The sequence below is a fragment of the Schistocerca serialis genome, chromosome 6 (assembly GCF_023864345.2).
Source record: "Schistocerca serialis cubense isolate TAMUIC-IGC-003099 chromosome 6, iqSchSeri2.2, whole genome shotgun sequence".
NCBI lineage: Eukaryota > Metazoa > Arthropoda > Insecta > Orthoptera > Acrididae > Schistocerca > Schistocerca serialis.
In genome coordinates this window covers 133,865,950-133,889,525 of record NC_064643.1, presented here as the reverse complement: position 1 = coordinate 133,889,525, position 23,576 = coordinate 133,865,950, and the positions used below count along the sequence as shown (strand labels likewise).

General features: G+C 43.4%; 1 protein-coding gene across 2 annotated transcripts in view; it reads left to right on the top strand.

Moving 5' to 3' along the window:
* The window catches only part of LOC126484624 (venom dipeptidyl peptidase 4-like), a 348,388-nt gene that overhangs the window by 127,993 nt on the left and 196,819 nt on the right, over positions 1-23,576 (top strand). The window contains exon 7 of one of the 2 annotated variants that reach the window (XM_050108208.1): positions 17,744-17,928. In XM_050108208.1, the coding sequence (XP_049964165.1) occupies positions 17,744-17,928 (185 nt within the window). Of the gene's footprint in view, positions 1-17,740; positions 17,929-23,576 lie in introns of both variants that reach the window. The other variant, XM_050108207.1, reaches the window with a different exon arrangement.

Below are 23,576 nucleotides of genomic sequence, written 5' to 3'. Positions count from 1 at the left end.
TGCCATTGCAGCAGCAGTAATCGATCTAACAACTGCTCCAGACACTTACTGTCTTAGGCAGGCGTTCGTATTCTGCCTTTTTACGTATTTCTTTATTTGAATACGCATGCCTCTACCAGTTTCTTTGGCCCTTCAGTGTGCAATAGTAATAATATTCAAAGCATGAGCACATTCTGTCTCTTCAAGATTTTCGCATAAAATATGTTTGTTTTAGCTTATGAACCTTTGACGAGCTTCCAGAACGTTTTCTGTATTTACCCCTAGTGTTAATAAGCTTCTAATTTTGGTTCGCAGTTTCTCAGCACCTTTGTTGGCATTCATGTTCTTTCCCAATGATCATCACTTCCGGTACAGGTGGTGAGCCCCTGTGACGCACAGTTAATTTACACTCTCGAGAAACATTAGCTGAAATCATTAACGCGTGTCTCACAGATGGCAGTTTGCTTCCAGCTGTTTCATCGGACTCTACTGGGCACTTTCGTTTTGTTTGGCGCACTTGCAGTTTTATCATAGCCTTATATTATAAATCAACATTCACCTGATGGCAGATGCACTTAGGAATGGACTGTGGTATCTGTATATTTAAATTTGTCTCTATACCTTTTTCTAATTACCACAAAAAGCCGAGAACCACCATCTTTGAGTGCAGTAATATTAGTCTTCTTGGCTGCACTGAAAATATTCTTCCTCTGTCTTCATTGAAAATACTCTTCCTGGATTATTTTGCCCGCATCTCGTGGTCGTGCGGTAGCGTTCTCGCTTCCCACGCCCGGGTTCCCGGGTTCGATTCCCGGCGTGGTCAGGGATTTTCTCTGCCTCCTGATGGCTGGGTGTTGTGTGCTGTCCTTAGGTTAGTTAGGTTTAAGTAGTTCTAAGTTCTAGGGGACTGATGACCATAGATGTTAAGTCCCATAGTGCTCAGCGCCATTTGAACCATTTTTTTGGATTATTTTCCCGTTTCAGATATACATGAACTAACGGCTCTTAATTGAAATTTCACAATAATTTGTTCTACTTCTCTTCTCCTACTATATATGGAACTAGGAATCTAAGTTTTCTTCTATCTTCGTTGTATTTGACTTTAACAGATCTTTTTTGTATTACTGTGCGTTCCCTCCCTCTAAATTCAAAACTTTTAAAACTGGAACTCTCATGAACGACGTTCGCTATTTGATGTGTAATACTTTTTATTTGGACGTTCACCCGCCAAGTTAGCCAGGAGCGCTAATGCGATGCTTCCTGGACTCAGGTAGGCGCGCTGGCCCCAGATCGAACCCGCCTGGCGGATTAACGACGAGGGCCGGTGTGCCAGACAACCTGGATATCGTTTTTAGGCGGTTTTCCGCATCTCACTAGATGAATACCTAGCTGGACACCATTTCCCGCCTCAGTTACACGACTTGCAGACATTTGAAAACGTTCACACCATTTTATGGCTTACACTAGACGCAGACAGCTGGGGTACACTACTTCTGTCCCAAGGGTACAAGGTGGTGACAGGAAGGGCATCCGGCCATAGTAACAGGGCCGACCATGCGTTGAAGTGGGACAAAGGCTCAAGAAAATGACGATGATGACATTTTATTTGGACATTCCACAGCTTATGTGTGTTCAATGGCCCCAATTTTTCTCAAGAGGACCTTTAAAACAGCCGGTATGTTTTCGTGATCTGACACCACTGCTTTATTTTGTGGAGGAGTTAAAAGACGTTCTTCAAAAACAGAAAGTGAATAGCATACGTCACATCGGAGCACCGTGTCCTTCATCGGAATCGAAACTAGCTGGTGGTGACTCTGTCGCCTGCACCTGCGACGACGTACATACTGGGCAAACCACTGTGAAGTGCATGGCAGAGGATACTTCCCACTGTTCCCTTTCCGATACCTACAGAGGGATACATTGAAGATTGTAGTACATTTGTAGATTCCTCACTTAAAACTAGTTCTTGAACGTTTGTGAGCAGCTATCACGGGATTGTCTGCATCTCCCCCCAAGTGTCTGTCTCTTCAGTATTGGAGCATCTCCGTGACTCTGTCCTAGCGGTGAAACAAATCTATGATTATGCATAAGCCCTTCTTTGTATCTCCCCTGTTAGTTCTTTTTGGTATAAGCCCACACGATGACTCTTCATCCAAGATAACACGGTGCGTCCTCCATAGCAAGAAATCCTCAGTCCAGACTCAAATTCCATTAGATACTGCGTACTTCGTACTTTCGTTAACAAGCGTAGTGGTAGTAACGATCCAAATTATTTTCGGAAGTAAAGAAGTACTGTGTCTATCTGTCCGCCTTGAGACGTGTCTTTCAGGGTGTCATGTGGCAAAAGCGCGAGTTCGCTTTCGCATGACCGAATCCGTGGTGGTGAGAATGGAGGAGACAATTTAGTCTGAGATATCTCATTCCCTTTAAGCTCAGAATATCTTCTGAGATTCTACAGCAAGAGTTTGTCAAGGATGTAGGACGGTAGTCACTTTTGTTACCCTTCTAGTGGACGAGAGTGAACTGTGCTTTCTTCCAGCTACTTTGTGCAGATGATGCAGTTATCTGAAATAAAGTATTGTGTGTAGAGAGTCACATAGGTCCTGAAAGCACTGCAGTGGCAAGCGCCTGAAGACAGGCGAAAACTATCGTTTTTAAGTAATGAATCTAGGAATATGTTAGAGACAGAGCTGTACAGATTCGATGCTTACTTGTTAGCCAGGCAGGCATATATTCATTCTGGGTCACTAAGGCCAGAAAACTGGGGATTTTATTTTTCCTTTTTTTTCACTTCGGCGTATTTCGAGCTTATTTATTTATTTCAATAGGGACAGTTCTGTCTGCAACATCACCCAATTTCGACTAGTAATAGCTATCGTTAAATCAAACCATTACCAGGTCACCTCTAAAACATGTTTTCTGTAGTAAGCAGAACCATCTCTGAAAATCGAGATTCTTTGCACTTAAGAACTGAAGATGCCTATTATACTGCAACGCCAAGTAAAGTAACGTTTTGAAAGTTTAGTTTCTGTAACCTTAGTGTGTTTCAGCCATGTGTGAGATCTTTTATACCAATTTTAATTACTGTTGCCAGTATGTGTACTGTGGATTCGCTAAGTGGCCGAAATAATTCATTTTAAATTCCCCAAATGTTTAGGAAACACAAAGTTCGTTTTTCATATCACGTTAATCTAAAATGTACATGATGAAAAACGAATCATTTCTTTCATAGTAAGCTTTTTTCACACTGCGTTGCATACTACCAGAATATAGTTTTTAATATCCACTGAGCCATGTATTCTTCCCGTGTCAATCAATGTTTGACCTAAGTATGGAAAGCCTGTATACTGCTTGAAATGCCTGGGCTAGGAGGACAGAGCGGATTAGGTTGTGGAAAGGGGCCAAAATGAAATCCTGTCAGTTGCACTCACCATAAAAACGTCATTTATCAACACACAATATTACAACAAGGATACAAAACACTCAAAACTTTAGTCGACCTCATCTGATTAACTTTAGATCGGCTGAAGACCACATTCAAAATCCAAGACACAAGGCTTAATCAAATTGAAATACAAGGTTCTTCTTGAGGTTTCACCCAAGAATATTTTCTAAATCGTCAATCTAATCGGCTGAAGGCCTTTGCAATATAATTTTAATGGAACTAGGCTGGAGGTCGCATATTAAGCAATAAGAAGAGTTTCCATCAATAGGCAGAAGGCCTTATCTTAAAACATTTCATGCAAATTGGGCTGAAATCCCCATTCAAAAGCATAACAATCTTATGCCTTAAGGGCAAGAGAAGAAGATTAAAACTTCCTGGCAGATTAAAACTGTGTGCCGGACCGAGACTCGAACTCGGGAACTTTGCCTTTCCGGAGTGCTAGTTCTGCAAGGTTCGCAGGAGAGCTTCTGTAAAGTTTGGAAGGTAGGAGACGAGGTACTGGCAGAAGTAAAGCTGTGAGGACGGGACGTGAGTCGTGCTTGGGTAGCTCAGTTGGTAGAGCACTTGCCCGAGAAAGGCAAAGTTCCCGAGTTCGAGTCTCGGTCCGGCACACAGTTTTAATCTGCCAGGAAGTTTCATATCAGCACACACTCCGCTGTAGAGTGAAAATTTCGTTCTAGAAGAAGATTAATTTAAGAGATATTAAAACTCGGCTGAAGGCCGCTCACTAACAAATTTAATGGCTTAAGCCCTAGAAGAAGAGTTTCAATTTTAACGGGCAGAAGGCCGTATCCTAAAACATTTCATATAAAATAAAAAATAACAATCTCATGCCTTAAGGGCAAGACAATGACATTAATTTAAGAGATCACGTGTTAAATTAATGTCATTGTCTTGCCCTTAAGGCATGAGATTGTTATTTTTTATTTTGTAACAATCTCATGCCTTAAGGGCAAGACAATGACATTAATTTAACACGTGATCTCTTAAATTAATGTCATTGTCTTGCCCTTAAGGCATGAGATTGTTATTTTTTATTTTATATGAAATGTTTTAGGATACGGCCTTCTGCCCGTTAAAACTGAAACTCTTCTTCTAGGGCTTAAGCCATTAAATTTGTTAGTGAGCGGCCTTCAGCCGAGTTTTAATATCTCTTAAATTAATCTTCTTCTAGAACGAAATTTTCACTCTACAGCGGAGTGTGTGCTGATATGAAACTTCCTGGCAGATTAAAACTGTGTGCCGGACCGAGACTCGAACTCGGGAACTTTGCCTTTCTCGGGCAAGTGCTCAGCTGAAGGCCACATATCAACTAAATATGTTTAACGGCTTAAGGCCTGCAAAGAGTTTCAATCTAAAAGGCAGAAGGCCTTATCTTAAAACCTCTGCAGTAAAATTCGGCTTAAGGCCCCATATAAAAATATAACAATCTCATGCGTTAAGGGCAAGACAAAAACATTAATTTAAGAGATACTGATACTCGGCTGAAAGCCAGACATCAACCAAATAACTAAAATCCAAACAGGGAAATGACTACATAACACACAAGGAACAGCGCTCAGAAGTTTCCAAGGATTGGCCTGTCCACCTACTTCTTAATCTGGAGGCAACCCAACCGACAGACAGCCGACCGACCAATCAACCAAATCAGTTCCGCTCCACGCAACCAGCAAAGCGACCACAAGATTTCTATACACGACACACAGAATATTGGCGCCCACAATGACCAACAACACCTCAGCTGTCGAACTACACGCCGCGCTGGACAGCAACAACACGACGAGGAAAATACACTGCCTAAAATTACGTCAACTACCAGGGCAGGTAACCGGAACGTCAACGGCCACAAGGCAGAAAATACCGCTGGTGAACTTCCATAACAGGGAATAAATTAAGTTAAATTTTACAGGAAGACGGCTGGAATCTTAGCCGACTTAAATACACGCACGTTGTTGCTCGGGGAATGTCCCAAAAGCGACGAAGCGACGACCAGGATCAAACGATGAAATGTAAACAGTTGAGGCTCGATAGTATATTGAGGACTCAACTTTCATGTCCAAGATCAGTGTAAGACGAACTTCATAGCAATGGAATGCAGTATCTAACAATCCAACTGCGCGTGCAAGCCGCCAGTGGCTCGGGGCGATGGGGGCCTGCTTGCTGCTCCACGCCAACCGACCGACTGGACTGCTGGTCCGTCCGCGACTGCACTGCTGGTGCGTCTCCCACTCACTGACTGCCCCACACACAACGACCCGGAAATACTGTAGGTCGATCCAGAAATGGTACGACAGTGTGCTTATCGATACACGCTGCTGCTGCCACTCCCGGGCAAGTAAGGCAGGGAAAAATCAAATGTCGTGTGGCTAGGGCCTCCCGTCGGGTAGACCATTCGCCTGGTGCAGGTCTTTTGAGTTGACGCCACTTCGGCGACCTGCGCGTCGATGGGGATGAAATGATGATGATTAGGACAACACAATACCCAGTCCCTGAGCGGAGAAAATCTCCGACCCAGCCGGGAATCGAACCCGGGCCCTTAGGATTGACAGTCTGTCACGCTGACCACTCAGCTACCGGGGGCGGACAGTAAGGCAGGAAGTTAGTGACGCCAGTAAATAGAATAAGAAAACGTGGCGGTATTACTGTAATAGAAGATGACAAACAATTAATGGCATGAACACGAGCCATGCACGGCTCACTGCTAAAGGGCCTCAATTTTTGTCACGCATTTCCACACATTTGTCAGCCACTAAGCCTTTGTCCTCTTTAAAAATACACACATAAAAAAAAAGTATTGCATCGCCTCGATTCCGAGAGGTCCGGAACCTGTACACAAAACTGGACTAGAGATCAACATAAACATCATTTCCACCCTTTTTATTGCTCATGAAAACCACACGTAGCATGTGGTACCACCATACAGTGAGATCTTCAGAGGTGGTGGTTCAGATTGCTGTTCACACTGGTACTTCTAATACGCAGTAGCACGTCCTCTTGCAGTGACGCATGTCCGTGTTCGTCGTGGCATACTATCCACAAGTTCATCAAGGCACTGGTGGTCCAGATTGACCCACTCCTCAACTTCGATTCGGCGTAGATCCCTCATAGTGGATCTACATCTACATCTACATTTATACTCCGCAAGCCACCCAACGGTGTGTGGCGGAGGGCACTTTACGTGCCACTGTCATTACCTCCCTTTCCTGTTCCAGTCGCGTATGGTTCGCGGGAAGAACGACTGTCTGAAAGCCTCCGTGCGCGCTCTAATCTCTCTAATTTTACATTCGTGATCTCCTCGGGAGGTATAAGTAGGGGGAAGCAATATATTCGATACCTCATCCAGAAACGCACCCTCTCGAAACCTGGCGAGCAAGCTACACCGCGATGCAGAGCGCCTCTCTTGCAGAGTCTGCCACTTGAGTTTATTAAACATCTCCGTAACGCTATCACGGTTACCAAATAACCCTGTGACGAAACGCGCCGCTCTTCTTTGGATCTTCTCTATCTCCTCCGTCAGACCGATCTGGTACGGATCCCACACCGATGAGCAATATTCAAGTATAGGTCGAACGAATGTTTTGTAAGCCACCTCCTTTGTTGATGGACTACATTTTCTAAGCACTCTCCCACTGAATCTCAACCTGGTACCCGCCCTACCAACAATTAATTTTATATGATCATTCCACTTCAAATCGTTCCGCACGCATACTCCCAGATATCTTACAGAAGTAACTGCTACCAGTGTTTGTTCCGCTATCATATAATCATACAATAAAGGATCCTTCTTTCTATGTATTCGCAATACATTACATTTGTCTATGTTAAGGGTCAGTTGCCACTCCCTGCACCAAGTGCCTATCCGCTGCAGATCTTCCTGCATTTCGCTACAATTTTCTAATGCTGCAACTTCTCTGTATACTACAGCATCATCCGCGAAAAGCCGCATGGAACTTCCGACATTATCTACTAGGTCATTTATATATATTGTGAAAAGCAATGGTCCCATAACACTCCCCTGTGGCACGCCAGAGGTTACGTCCATAAACAGCCCTTTTCATTCTACCCAAGGCATCTTCGATAGGGTTCGTGTCTGAACAACATGTTGGTCACTCTAGTCGAGCGATGTCGTCATCCTGAAGGAAGTCATTCACAAGATGTGCACGATGGGACAGGGAATTGTCGTCCATGAAAATGAATGCCATGCCAATATGCTGCCGATATGGTTGCACTATCAGTCGAAGGATGGCATTCACGGATCGCACAGCCGTTACGACGCCTTCCATGACCACCAGTGGCGTGCGTCGGCCACACATAATGCCACCCCAAAACCGCAGGGAACGTCCACCTCGCTGCACTCGCTGGACAGTGTGTCTAACACGTTCAGCCTGACCCGGTTGCTTGGAAACACGTCTCCGACGATTGTATGGTTGAAGGCATATGCGACACTCATCGGTTAAGAGAACGTGATGCCAATCCTGAACGTTCCATTCGGTATGTTGTTGGGCACATCTGTACGGCGCTGCATGGTGTCGTGGTTGCAAAGATGAACCTCGCCATGGACGTCGGGAGTGAAGCTGCGCATCATGCAGCCTATTGCACACAGTTTGTGTCTTATCATTATGTCCTGTGGCTGCACGAAAAGTGTTATTCAACATAGTGGCGTTGCTGTCAGGGTTCCTCCGAGCCATAATCCGTAGGTAGCGGGCATTCACAGCTGTAGTAGCCCTTGGGCGCTCTGAGCGAGGCATGTCTGTATCTCCTCCATATCCGATCAACATCGCTTTGGTTCACTGCGAGTCGCCTGGACATTTCCCCTGTTGAGAGCCCTTGCTGGCACAAAGTAACAATGCGGACGCGATCGAACCGCGGTACTGACCGTCTAGGCATGGTTGAACTACAGACAACACGAGCCGTGTACCTCCTTCCTGGTGGAATGGCTGGAACTGATCAGCTGTCGGACCCCCTCCGTCTAGTAGGCGCTGTTCAAGCTCGGTTGTTTACACCTTTGGGTTGGTTTAGTGACATCTTTGTACAGTAAAAGGGATTGTGATACAATATCCACAGTCAACGACTATCTTCAGGAGTTATGGGAACCGGGGTGATGCAAAACGTTTTTTTATGTGTGTATTTATGAAGTGAGGAAACTGCTTCTACTAAAATGTCGTAACATACTCGAGGCCCCTGAATGAGTGTTTAGTAGCTGTTTACACCATTCGCATTGCGAGACACCTACCGATTTATTGAAAGCTGCCTCATATAAAACACGAAGACTTTTCCTCTGCTGGACCTTGGCTCTCTTTCGTAACTTGTATACATTCCCCAATTCTTAATTTCTCCTCAATTTTCTTTACGTTTGACTTGTTCATTTTTCTGCTCCAACCATTATGATACATGACCTGCAGTGAAACTACCCACGCGAAAACACAGCTGGCTGTTCTGTAGTCACGTTAGATTTACAGCGCAACCTCTAGTCGGGTGCAGCAGGTTGGGCGGCTCCCGTAAAGCGTGCCAGGCTGCCGGAAACCCATGCTGGCTGGCCGCCTTTAACCACTGTGCTTCAGTACACATTTACTCTGCGCTTTCCGTTACAGCGGGTTGGACTGCTTTAGTGGTTGCGGCGAAGACAGCTGCAGGCAGGCTCGAAGGAGAATTTTTGCACCTCCGACTCCAAAACCCTACGTATCGCTCCAGTAGAGATCGTGAAGGCAAGATTCGACCAGCATGCACACGGGCGTTTAAGCAATCATTGTACACTCCCTCCATATTGTTGCTGTGGTCCAGAGACTGGTTTGATGCAGCTCTCCATGTTACTCTAGCCTGTGCAAGCCTCTTCATCTCAGAATGAATACTGCGACCTACATCCTTCTGAATCTGTTTAGTCTGTTCATGTCTTGGGCTCCCTCTACGATTTTTACCACCCACGCTTTCCTCCAATACTAAATTGGTGATCCCTTGATGCCTCAGAACTTGTTCTACCAACCGATCCCTTCTTCTAGTCAAGTTGTGCCACAATTCCTCTTCTCCCCAATTCTATTCAGTACCTCCTCATTTGTTACGTGATCTACCCATCTAATCTTCAGCAATCTTCAGTAGCACCACATTTCGAAAGCTTCTATTCTCTTTTTGTCTACACTGTTTATCGTCCATGTTTGACTTCCATACAAGGCTACACTCTATACCAATACTTACAGAAATGACTTTCTGACACTTAAATCTATACTCGATGTTAACAAATTTCTCTTCTTCAGAAACGCTTTCCTTCCCATAGCCAGTCTACATTGTATATCCTCTCTACTTCGATCATCATCAATTATTTTGCTTCCAAAATAGCAAAACTCACTTACTACTTTAAATGACTCATTTCTTATTTTAATTCCCTCATCATCACCTGATTTAAGTTGACTACATTCCAACACCTTCATTTTGCTTTTGTTGCCGTTCGTCTTATTATATCCTCCTATTCGCTTCAGCTGTTCTTCCAGGTCCTTTGTTGTTTCTGACAGAATTACAATGTCGTCAGCAAATCTCAAAATGTTCATTTCTTCTCCGTGGATTTTAATTCCTACTCCAAGATTTTTCTTTTGTTTCCTTTACTGCTTGCTCAATATACAGACTGAATAACATCGGGAATAAGCTACAACCCTGCCTCACTCCATCCTCAACAACTGCTTCCCTTTCGTGCCCCTAGACTCTTATAACTGGCATCTGGTTTCTGTACAAATTCTAAATAGCCTTTCGCTCCCTGTATTTTACACCTGCCACCTGCAGAATTTGAAAGAGAGTATTGTAGTCAACATCGTGAAAACCTTTCTCTAAGACTATAAATACTGCAAACTTAGGTTTGCCTCTCCTTAACATATCTTGTAAGACAAGTCGCAGGGTCAGTGTTGCCTCGCGTGTTTCAACATTTCTATGCAATCTCCACCGAGGTCGGCTTCTAGCAGTTTTTGCATTCGTTTGAAAGAATTCGTGTTAGTATTTCGCAACCATGACTTATTAAACTGTTGTTGTTGTTGTTGTGGTCTTCAGTCCTGAGACTGTTTTGATGCAGCTCTCCATGCTAATCTATCCTGTGCAAGCTCCTTCATCTCCCAGTACCTACTGCAACCTACATCCTTCTGAATCTGCTTAGTGTATTCATCTCTTGGTCTCCCTCTACGGTTTTTACCCTCCACGCTACCCTCCAATACTAAATTTGTGATTCCTTGATGCCTCAGAACATGTCCTACCAACCGATCCCTTCTTCTAGTCAAGTTGTGCCACAAACTTCTCTTCTCCCCAATCCTATTCAACACCTCCTCATTAGTTACGTGATCTACCCACCTAATCTTCAACATTCTTCTGTAGCACCACATTTCGAAAGCTTCTATTCTCTTCTTGTCCAAGCTATTTATTCTCCATGTTTCACTTCCATACATGGCTACACTCCATACAAATACTTTCAGAAACGACTTCCTGACATTTAAATCTATACTCGATATTAACAGATTTCTCTTCTTCAGAAACTCTTTCCTTGCCATTGCCTGTCTACATTTTATATCCTCTCTACTTCGACCATCATCAGTTATTTTGCTCCCCAAATAACAAAACTCCAATACTACTTTAAGTGTTTCATTTCCTAATCAAATTCCCTCAGCATCACCCGACTTAATTCGACTACATTCCATTATCCTCGTTTTGCTTTTGTTGATGTTCATCTTATACCCTCCTTTCAAGACAGTGTCCATTCCGTTCAACTGCTCTCCCAAGTCCTTTGCTGTCTCTGACAGAATTAAAATGTCATCGGCGAACCTCAAAGTTTTTATTTCTGCTCCCTGGATTTTAATACCTACTCCAAATTTTTCTTTTGTGTCCTTTACTGCTTGCTCAATATACAGATTGAATAACATCGGGGACAGGCTACAACCCTGTCTCACTCCCTTCCCAACCACTGCTTCCTTTGCATGCCCCTCGACTCTTATAACTGCCATCTGGTTTCTGTACAAATTGTAAATAGCCTTTCGCTCCCTGTATTTTACCCCTGACACCTTTAGAATTTGAAAGAGAGTATTCCAGTCAACTTTGTCAAAAGCATTCTCTAAGTCTACAAATGCTAGAAACGTAGGTTTTCCTTTCCTTAATCTTTCTTCTAAGATAAGTCGTAAGGTCAGTATTGCCTCACGTGTTCCAACATTTCTATGGAATCCAAACTGATCTTCCCCGAGGTCCGCTTCTACCAGTTTTTCCATTCGTCTGTAAATAATTCGCGTTAGTATTTTGCAGCTGTGACTTATTAAACTGACAGTTCGGTAATTTTCACATATGTCAACGGCTGCTTTCTTTGGAATTGGAATTATTATAATCTTCTTGAAGTCTGAGGGTATTTCGCCTGTCTCATACATCTTGCTCACCGGATGGTAGAGTTTTGTCAGGACTGGCTCTCCCAAGGCCGTAATGGAATGTTGTCTACTCCCGGGGCCTTGTTTCGACTCAGGTCTTTCAGTGCTCTGTCAAACTCTTCACGCAGTATCGTATCTCCCATTTCATCTTCATCCAGATTCTCTTCCATTTCCATAATATTGTCCTCAAGTACGTCGCTCTTCTATAGACCCTCTATATACTCCGTCCACCTTTCTGCTTTCCCTTCTTTGGTTAGAACTGGGTTTCCATCTGAGCTCTTGATATTCATACAAGTGGTTTTCTTTCCTCCAAAGGTCTCTTTAATTTTCCTGCAGGCAGTATCTATCTTACCTCTAGTGAGATAAGCCTCTACATCCTTACATTTGTCCTCTAGCCATCCTTGCTTAGCCATTTTGCACTTCCTGTCAATCTCATTTTTGAGACATTTGTATTCCTTTTTGCCTGCTTCATTTACTGCATTTTTATATTTTCTCCTTTCATCAATTAAATTCAATATTTCTTCTGTTACCCAAGGATTTCTACTAGCCCTCGTCTTTTTACCTACTTGACCCTCTGCTGCCTTCACTACTTCATCCCTCAAAGCTACCCATTCTTCTTCTACTGTATTTCTTTCCCCCATTCCTGTCAATTGTTCCCTTATGATCTCCCTGAAACTCTGTACAACCTCTGGTTTAGTCAGTTTATCCAGGTCCCATCTCCTTATGTTCCCACCTTTTTGCAATTTCTTCAGTTTTAATCTACAGTTCATAACCAATAGATTGTGGTCAGAGTCCACATCTGCCCCTGGAAATGTCCTACAATTTAAAACCTGGTTCCTAAATCTCTGTCTTAACATTATATAATCTATCTGATACCTTTTAGTATCTCCAGGATTCTTCCATGTATACAATCTTCTTTTATGATTCTTGAACCAAGTATTAGCAATGATTAAGTTATGCTCTGTGCAAAATTCTACGAGACGGCTTCCTCTTTCATTTCTTAGCCCCAATCCATATTCACCTACTATGTTTCCTTCTCTCCCTTTTCCTACTGTCGAATTCCAGTTACCCATCACTATTAAATTTTCGTCTCCTTCACTACCTGAATAATTTCTATTATCTCATCATACATTTCTTCAATTTCTTCATCATCTGCAGAGATAGCTGGCATATAAACTTGTACTACTGTAGTAGGCGTGGGCTTCGTGTCTATCTTGGCCACTGTAATACGTTCACTATGCTGTTTGTAGTAGCTTAACCGCACTCCTATTTTTTTATTCATTATTAAACCTACTCCTGCATTACCCCTATTTGATTTTGTATTTATAACTCTGTATTCACTTGACCAGAAGTCTTGTTCCTCCTGCCACCGAACTTCACTAATTCCCACTATATCTAACTTCAACCTATCCATTTCCCTTCTATAATTTTCTAACCTACCTGCCCAATTAAGGGATCTGACATTCCACGCTCCGATCGGTAGAATGCCAGTTTTCTTTCTCCTGATAACGACGTCCTCCTGAGTAGTCCCCGCCCGGAGATCCGAATGGGGGACTATTTTACCTCCGGAATATTTTACCCAAGAGGACGCCATCATCATTTAACCATACAGTAAAGCTGCATGCCCTCGGGAAAAATTACGGTTGTAGTTTCCCCTTGCTTTCAGCCGTTCGCAGTACCAGGTCGTTTTGGTTAGTGTTACAAGGCCAGATCAGTCAATCATCCCCTGCAACTACTGAAAAGGCTGCTGCCCCTCATCAGGAACCACACGTTTGTCTGGCCTCTCAACAGATACCCCTCCGTTGTGGTTGCACCTACGGTACAGCTATCTGTATCGTTGAGGCACGCAAGCCTCCCCACCAACGGCAAGGTCCATGGTTCATGGGGGGGGGGGGGGGGGGAGGATTAAACTGATAGTTCGGTAATTTTCACATCTGTTAACACCTGTTTTCTTTGGGATTGTAATTATTATATTCTTCTTGAAGTCTGAAGGTATTTTGCCTGTTTCATACATCTTGCTCACCAGGTGTAAGAATATTGTCATGCCTGGCTCTTCCAAGGCTATCAGTAGATCTAATGGAATGCTATCTACTCTCGGGGACTTGTTACAACTTAAGTCTTTCAGTGCTCCGTCAAATTCTTCGTGGAGTATCATATCTCCCATTTTGTCTTCATCAACATCCTCTTCCATTTCCATAATATTGCACTCAAGTACATCGCCATTGTGTAGTCCCTCTATATACTCTTTCCACCTTTCTGCTTTCCTTATTTGCTTAGGATTGGTTTTCAATCTGAGCTCTTGACGTTCAAGCAAGTGGTTCTCTTTTCTCTAAAGATCTCTAATTTTTCTGTAGACCGTATCTATGTTACCCCTTGTGATATATGCCTCTACATTCTTACATTTCTCCTCTAGCCATCCCTGCTTAGCCATTTTCTATTTCCTATCGATCTCATTTTTGAAACGTTTGTACTACTTTTCACCTGCTTCGTTTACTGCATTTTTATATTTTCTCCTTTCGTCAATTAAATTCAGTGTATCTTCTGTTACCCAAGGATTTCTACTAGCCCTCAGCTTTTACCTACTTGATCCTCTGCTGCCTTCACTATTTCATCTCTCAAAGCTACCCATTCTTCTTCTACTGTATTTCTTTCCCCTGTTCTAGCCAATCGTTCCCTAATGCTCTCTCTGAAACTCTCTACAACGTATGGTCCTTTCAGTTTATGCAGATCCCATCTACTTACATTCCTACCTTTTTGAAGATTTTTCAGTTTCAATCTAAAGTTCATAACCAATAAATTGTGGTCATCCACATCTGCCCCTGGAAATGTCTTACAATTTAAAAACTGATTCCTAAATCTCTGTCTTCCCATTATATAATCTATCTGAAATCGTCCAGTGTCTCCAGGTCTCTTCCACGTACAGAATCTTCCTTCATGATTCTCAGTTATGATTAAGTTATGCTCTGTGCAAAATTCTACCAGGCGGCTTCCTCTTTCTTTCCTTACTCCCAGTCCATATTCACCTACTGCTTTTCCCTCTCTTCCCTTTTCTACAATCTAAATCCAGTCAGTCCCCCATGAGTATTAAATTTTCACCTCCCTTAACTGTCTGAATAATTTCTTTTATCGCAACATACATTTTTTAACTCTTCATCATCTGCGGAGCTAGCTGGCATATAAACTTGTACAACTGTGGTAGGCATGGGCTTCGTGTGTATCTTGACTACAGTAATGCTTAAACTATTCTGTTCATAGTAGCATATCTGTGTTCCTATTTTTTATTCATTATTAAACCTCTTCCTGCATTAGCATTATTTGACTTTGTATTTATAACCCTGTATTCACCTGACCAGAAGTCAGGAGAACTGCCACCGAACTTCACTAATTCCAACTATATCTAACTTTAACCTATCCATTTCCCCTTTTGAATTTTATAACCTACCTGCCCGATTAAGGGATCTGACATTCTGGTCTGTAGAACGTCAGTTTTGTCTCTCCTGATACCGACATCCTCCTGAGTAGTCCCCACCCAGAGATCCGAATGGGGGACTATTGTACCTCCGGAATATTTTACCCAAGAGGTCGGCATTATCGTTTAATCATACAGTAGAGCTGCATGCCCTCGGAAAAATTACGGCTGTAGTTTCCGCTTGCTTTCAGCTGTTCGCAGTACCAGCACAGCAAGGCGTTTTGGTTAGTGTTACAAGGCCAGATCAGTCAATCATCCAAACTGTTGCTCCTGCAACTACTGAAAAGTCTGCTGCCCCTCTTCAGGAACCGCACGTTTGTCTGGCCTCTCAACAGATACCCCTCCGTTGTGGTTTCACCTACGGTACTGCTATCTGTATCGCTGAGGCACGCAAGCCTCCCCACCAACGGCAAAGTCCACTGTTGATTGGAGGGGGAGGAGGGTTGGGGGGGGGGGGGGGGGAGGAGGATTCCCTTCATACATGACTGAAACGGGAAAAGCCCTAATAGAATGGTAAGCACCCACTGCCATTTTACATCTGCATCTACATATCTACATATATACTCCGCTAGCCACCAAGCGGTTTGTGGCGGAGGGCACAATTCGCGCCAAAGTCATATTTCCCCCCTTTGTTCCACTCGCGGATCGCGCGAGGGAAAAACGACTGTCTGAACGCTTCAGTACGAGCTCTTATATCCCTTATCTTTGAATGATGATCATTAAGCGATACAGACGAACAATACTCCAAGACTGGACGAACTAACGTATTATAAGCTATTTCCTTTGTTGAAGGACTGCATCGCTTCAGGATTCTACCAATAAACCGCAATCTAGAGTTCGCCTTACCCGTTACTTGTGTAATCTGATCATTCCATTTGAGATCATTTCGAATAGTCACACCCAGATACTTGACTGATGTTACCGCTTCCAAAGACTGATCATTTATTTTGTACTCAAACATTAACGGGAATTTTCGCCTTGTTATACGCAGTAGATTACACTTATTAATATTGAGAGATATTTTGGCTGAGGACTAAATTGTTCAAGTCTGACACTGTCGGGAGAACGGTGCCGTAGTATTCAACATTTGTGCGTCTCCTCAGCAGGGTGACACAGATCGGCGGTGGAAAACGCCTTCAGCTGGTGATGTGGGGCACAAAAAGCCAGCTGGCGTATGTGTACGGAAACAACATCTACTACCTGACGTCGCCTGACGCTGAATCAATACAGATCACCAAAGACGGGGTACCAGTCATCACACCACGCATTTATTTTCTGCAAATCTTCATTGATTTGTTCACAACTTTCGTGTGATACTACTTCCCTGTAGACTACAGCATCATCGGCAAACAGTCTAAGGCCGCTGTCAATACCATCAACCAGATCGTTTATGTAAACGCTATCAATACCATCAACCAGATTGTTCTTGTAAATCGTAAAAAGCAGCGGACATATTACGCTGCCCTGGGACACACCTGAAGTTACTCTTGTTTCTGTTGAAGTTACCCCGTTCAGGACGACATACTGCTGCCTGTCTGTTAGAAAATTTGCTACCCAATCGCATATGTCATTGGATAGACCGTAAGAGCGCACTTTTTGTAACAAGCGACAGTGCGGAACTGAGTCGAACGTCTTTCGGAAGTCGAATAATATGGCATCAACCTGGGAGCCGGTTTCTTGAGCCTGTTTATCATACACAAAGAGGGCCAGCTGTGTCTCGCATGACCGCTGTTTCCTAAAACCGTGTTGGTTTCTGCAGATGAGCTTCTCAGAGTCTAGAAAGGTCATTATGTCTGAACACAAAATATGTTCCATGATTCTACAACAAATTGATGTCAGTGAAATTGGCCGGTAATTATGAGCATCCGATTTTCTACCCTTTTTATAGTTTGCTATCCTGGGCCTTCTTCCAGTCCCGTGGAACTTTCCGCCGTTCCAATGATCTCTGATAGATGACGGATACGAATGGTGCTATATTTGTAGCATAGTCAACATAAAATCGTACGGGGATACCGTCTGGGCTAGATGCCTTTCTGGCGTCTAAGGATCTTAACTGTTTTACAATCCCAGATACACTAAACACTATGTCAGCCATCCTTTCGTTTGTTCGATAATTGAAAGGGGGAATGGTGCTGCAGTCCTCTATCGTAAACGAGTTATTGAAAGCTAGGTTTAGAATTTCGGCCTTCTGTTCATCATCATCAGTTACGTTACCCGTACTGTCAGCAAGAGAAGGTATTGAATTATTTGTAGCATTCATAGAGTTTACGTACGACTTTCAAAGTTGTTTTCAGATCATGGACATACAGGAATACGCAGATTTACAATCATGTATACGTAAGCACATTCCTGTAGGATAAAGCGTTTGTTTATACAATGTGCGATATTTTGGCTGAGGACTAAATTGTTCAAGTCTGACACCGTCGGGAGAACGGTGCCGTAGTATTCAACATTTGTGTGTCTCCTCAGCAGGGTGACACAGATCGGCGGTGGAAAACGCCTTCAGCTGGTGATGTGGGGCACAAAAAGCCAGCTGGCGTATGTGTACGGAAACAACATCTACTACCTGACGTCGCCTGACGCTGAACCAATACAGATAACCAAAGACGGGGTACCGAACGTCGTCTTCAATGGAATCCTGGAGTCATATGCTAACGGTAAGTTGTGCAGTATTATCTGCCGAGTTTGTTGTGCCCAGTTGTGTCTGTAGCCTGCTGACTGTACAACAGTACTTCAGCCTCATAGTACGTGCTAAAGCATTAATATACGGTTTCCTCATATCCCAGTTTGACCTGTTATAATAAGAGCACTCTGGAGAATCATGTTTTATAAATATGCTGAACATCAGCATCTACTGCTCACGTCAGCGTGATAAACACCGGCATCTTTTTCGGCGTAGGATTATACAGGGTGACACCGAAAAATGTGAGCGTTTCCACAATCCAATAAAACTAGAAGTGATGAAGGTAGGAAATTGCATTCACAGTAATTGAAACCTTACAACTTTTCCATTTACGAAACATTGATGGCATTTATCATTTTTTTTAAATTACTTCCTTTAGATGGCGTCCTCGTGTACGAATACATTCGTGAAATCTGCTGTTGAGATTCCTCATTGACCGCTGCAACATGTCAGCTGGGATAGTGTGCATCCCGAATTCTCTGTTTTAACTCATCCAGGGCTCTTGGTCGAGTCGTGTAGACACAAGAAAAAATGACACAAAAAAATCACAAACAGATAAATCTGGCGATCGGTAGGGCCAGGGAATGTTACGGAATCGTGAAATCACACGGTTGCCAAGTAATTATCGCACATACGCCATTGATTGCCGTGCAGTGTGTGATCTCGCTCCATCCTGTTGAAACCAGGCATCTTGAACGTTTGGAAAGTTGTTCAATGCAGGTGTAACGAATGTTGGTAACATCTCCACGTAACGATCGACATTGACAGTTACTGTGTTTCCCTGTTCATCTGCGAAAAATTACGGTCCGATAATCCCATGTGATGAAACACCACACCATACTGTACTAGCGTGTAAAGGGCTCTCATGAACGTGATTAGGATTTGTTTGCTCAGTACCGGTAGTTCTGAAAATGTGCCTCACCTGACATCCACAACTTGTTTAGAATTTCATCGCGATTGTTTATTTTGTTATCATTTGTTGACAGAATCTTAATCATAACCAGTAATCACTGTCCTTCAATTGTTGAACCATCTGTAGTTTGTACGGGCCAAATTTTAAATCAAGATGAAGAATTTTGCGAACACTCTCCCGGGACATTCCAACCACTGCTGCTTGCTTACGAATTGAACGCCGTGGGCTCCGTCGCGTACAACATCAATGTTTGTTGGAGAACGCACACTTCTTGGTCGTCCTGTTGGTTTTTCTTGAGGGCAGATCCAGTCCCTTCAAAGTTCTTAATCCAACATTTTATCGCATGTTTCGACGGAACGGCACCATGACGTCCTAAATTATAAAAACGTCGAAACTCCCTCTACGCCGCTGCCAAACTATCATTGTTTTTATAAGACATTTTTATGGCTAACACACTCTGTTGTTCATTCCACAGATGCATGATTACTGAAATGGCGGAGCAGTGCTGCCACCTGCCCATGGGTTCCACTACTCATTTCAAACATTCCCGTTATTCTGTGTCACCATTTTTAATAAGCCCAAAGATCATATCGACTGCGGCAGAGTCTTGATTACCCAGGTCAATGCGGGTCCGAAACTGCGCGCATAATCGAAAAACACGACTAATTCAAAATTATCATGAAATTCAGTCCGAGAGGCTAAAATTCGTGTGGACATGCCCATTCAGTACAAACAGTTTCATCAGCGTTGTTCTGGTTCTGCGAGAAGATTATTCTGTTCGTTGTAACTGATGAAATCGTCGCAAAGAGCGTCTGTTAACTCTTTGTAGCAGCTAGTTTCTAGCCCAGAATAGCAGTGTCTCGAGCTGTATAAAGAAAATCGAGTCAGCCATCTTGATGAAGCCTTAAATCTTCAGAGTTCAAAACTATGGTTCGAATGGCTCTGAGCACTATGGGACTTAACTTCTGAGGTCATCAGTCCCCTAGAACTTAGAACTACTTAAACCTAACTAACCTAGGGACATCACACACATCCATGCCCGAGGCAGGATTCGAACCTGCGACCGCAGCGGTCGCGCGGCTCAAGACTGTAACGACTAGAACCGCTCGGCCACTGCGGCCGGCTCTTCAGAGTTCCGTGGAACTCTCTTGCATGCTCTTTTAACATCGGACCTGATATTGGAAATCCTTCTGCTCTCTTCTGGTTGAACCGCTAATGCAGTGCTTCATCTAGTTTAGCGTAAGGTGACGTTTTCAGGCACTTAGATCTAAGCAGTGATGATACGAATGCGCTGTCAACCTCGGTTGAAAAATGTATCGGCTATTCTTTGTCTTTCCTTCACGTCTCTCGCTGTTTGTGTGCCTATACTATAAATCTGAGAACGCTGGGCTGCAGATTCCCCTTTTTGTAAATTTTCCAGAACTCCTTTTCGATCGTCAGAAAATCACAACTGCGTTTATGTCTCATCCTCCTAACACTTATAAGCGGCCCATAACTTCAGAAACAACAAGAAATGGAATACCATTAGGCTAACAGTAATTGTCAATGACTCATTATAAAAGCTGCGGTATTACTGAGATCCATCGGCGACTTGGAAATTAGGAACAACAAAACATTACTCCTGTCGATATTTAACAGCATGTGTTCATTGTCTCAACACGGGGCAAGAATTCTGAAATGAACGGTGTGACAATCAAACCTATTTCATTTTCTTTTACTATGGACTATAACTAGCTTGGAACTGTAGCTCCTAGCGAAAAGGCTAGACAAATATAGGAGGGCTATTCAGAAAGTAGGGAACGTTTCCGTCTGATACCGTTAGGCGCGCGCCGATTGCGTATATTTTGGTATGTGCGTGCTCAGCAGCTCAGTCGGCATCCATCCGTGACAGCGGGAACGTCTCTGCGCGTCTGGCTTTTTCGATATTCAGATTTTGAAATGTACGCTGCAATCGAAAATCCCGCCAGTTGTGAGGTGCGGTCTATGGTAAGGTTTTTGTTGGCAAAAACCCTAAAACCTATAGAAATTTATCGTGAACTGTGCGAAGTATACGTAAACAACGTAATGAGTGAATGTTCCGTCCGGAAATGGTGCATTCGGTTTTAAAATGGCCGAACCAACGTTCATGATGAAGAGCAGAGTGGACGTCCGAGCATTGTGACTGACGGTCTTGTCGCTAAAGTTGATGAAACGATACGTGAAAACCGTCGCTTCACAATAACGGAGCTTTCGGTTTCTTTTCTACAAGTTTCACGGGCTTTGCTGTTTGAAATCGTCACTCACAAGCTAGGCTACCACAAATTTTGTGCACGGTGGGTGTTCAAAATGCTTACAGAGCACCGTGAAGAACAGCGAATGGGGGCAACGTTGACATTTTTGGAGGCCTACCACAAACATGGTGATTCATTACTGGATCGAATGGTGGCTGGTGACGAGACTTGGATGAAACACCTCAATTGCGAGACAAAATTACAGTCCATGGAGTGGGGGCACACAAGGTCTTCCCCCCCCTCCCCCCTCCCCCTCCAAAACTAAGAAAATCTTTGCAAACCTTGTCGATGGCGACATTGTTTTGGGATATGCAAGGTGTGCTTCTTATTGCTTTCCTCGAACTTGGAGCAACCATAAATTCTGCCTGGTACTGTCAAACTTCGCACAGCCTTAGAAGAGGAGATCAAAACAAACGCTTTGATGACGACGCGGAACTCCAGGCGGGCGTGACTCACTGGCTCAAGTCTCAGGCGGCAAATTTTACGACGAAGGTCTTTCAAAGCTTCTCCAGCGCTATGATAAGTGCCTCTATGTGTTTGGTGACTATGTGGAAAAGTAATATGTTAGTCGCTCTTTCAGATGTATATAATAAAATGTATATTTTGTAATTAGTTATTTTTAATGCCAAAACGTTCCCTACTTCCTGAACACAACTCGTACACACAGAAAATTGGCCACGAACCTGTTACAAGAGTAGGGTACCCACATTTACCGAAGGTGAAATGGGAAACAGAAATATATCTTAGGAACGTCTGACGGTGAGATTGGGATCCGTATCATTTGCCAGCGGTTAAACGTAAGGGACAAGCGTAATCGTGTATTCTAATTACAACAGCACACTTCAACACAAACTACTCAATATTTGCAGATCGTCTTGAACAGGAATATCATGGGCTAAGCATAATCGGAAAGATATGAATACCGAAAGAATCAGAAAAGGCACACACCTCATCACTTTTCAAGGACGCTACCACATACACAAACCATTAACAAACCGTCAATAGCTACTTAATGACTCAGCAACTATTGGAAACCAGAAACCAATAAAATCATTCAGTTAATCACGTAAAAATAAACCTTATCTTTCACCTCCCTCCCTCTCTCTCTCTCTTCCCCCCCCCCCCCCTCCCACACACACACACTGACCTACTCATTCATTCTCCAAAGGAAGGAATGAAGACTGGGTTTAACGTCCCGTCTACATCGAGGTCATTAGAGACGGAGCACAGGCTCGGATGCTGTCAAGGCTGGAGAAGACAACCGACTGTGGCTTTTCAACGGAACCATATAGGCATTTGCCTGGAGCGATTTGGTAAAACCACGGAAACCCTAAACCTGGATGGCTGGACATGTATTTCAACCGTCGTCCTCCGTAATGGGAGTTTAGTGTGCTAACCACTGCGCCACCTCACTCAGTCTCACTCACTCTCTCCCGCCATTCCCTCAACTGCCACTCTATCCCCACCTCTCTTTCCTGCATCTCGTTACCAACTCACTTTCTCACTCTCCTCCCCTACTAAATATCTTAGCACTCACTGTGTACAACTTTTACTCATCTTTACCTACCCCTCCGCTCTTCCCATCTACTCACGATTTAGGTCTTCAGTTCCAATACTATTCCTAAATTTCACTTACATCTAAAATAATTATAGACGATAAATAAATAAAATGACTTTATGCATATATCGCAAACTATAGATTAAGAGAACATTTTAGATCAAGTGAATACCGAAATTGCCTTTTAAGGTGGCAACACTACTCATACAAAAACAAACAGCGACAAATTTAGCCCAGAGTATGCAGTGGTGCTCTATTCTGTCGTATTTCCGATTTTAAAAAAATGTCTGGTGTTGCAAGCTGATGTGAGGGTAGGCAAAAAACAGCAGCGTCGAACTGTGGAATACCTCAGAAATGTGCAAAGAGGCAACATATCCAGATGGAGGCGAAAATCGGACATAAAATACCGTAAGAAAAATTATAGCACAATATCTTTTGTGGTGTGGACGAGCGGTTCTAGGCGCTTCAGTCTAGAACCGGGCGACCGCTACGGTCGCAGGTTCGAATCCTGCATCGGGCATGGATGTGTGTGATATCCTTAGGTTAGTTAGGTTTAAGTAGTTCTAAGTTCTAGGGGACTGATGACCTCAGATGTTAAGTCCCATAGTGCTCAGAACCACTTGAACCAATATCTTTCGTATCGAACTGTTTTTAGATCTAGAAAGCAAGTCAAACTGTAAATACTGTTCACTACAAGCTACTGATGATTTTTATATCAGTAAAACGAAGCGCGATCGCTGATAAAAATACGAGAATGGCATGAATCAAGAGCGGGCCCGCAAAATTACAGACCAGTATCCTTAACATGCGTTTGCTGCACAATTCCTGAACACTTTCTAAGTCTGAATATAATAAATTTCCTTTACATCGTGAAGCTTATG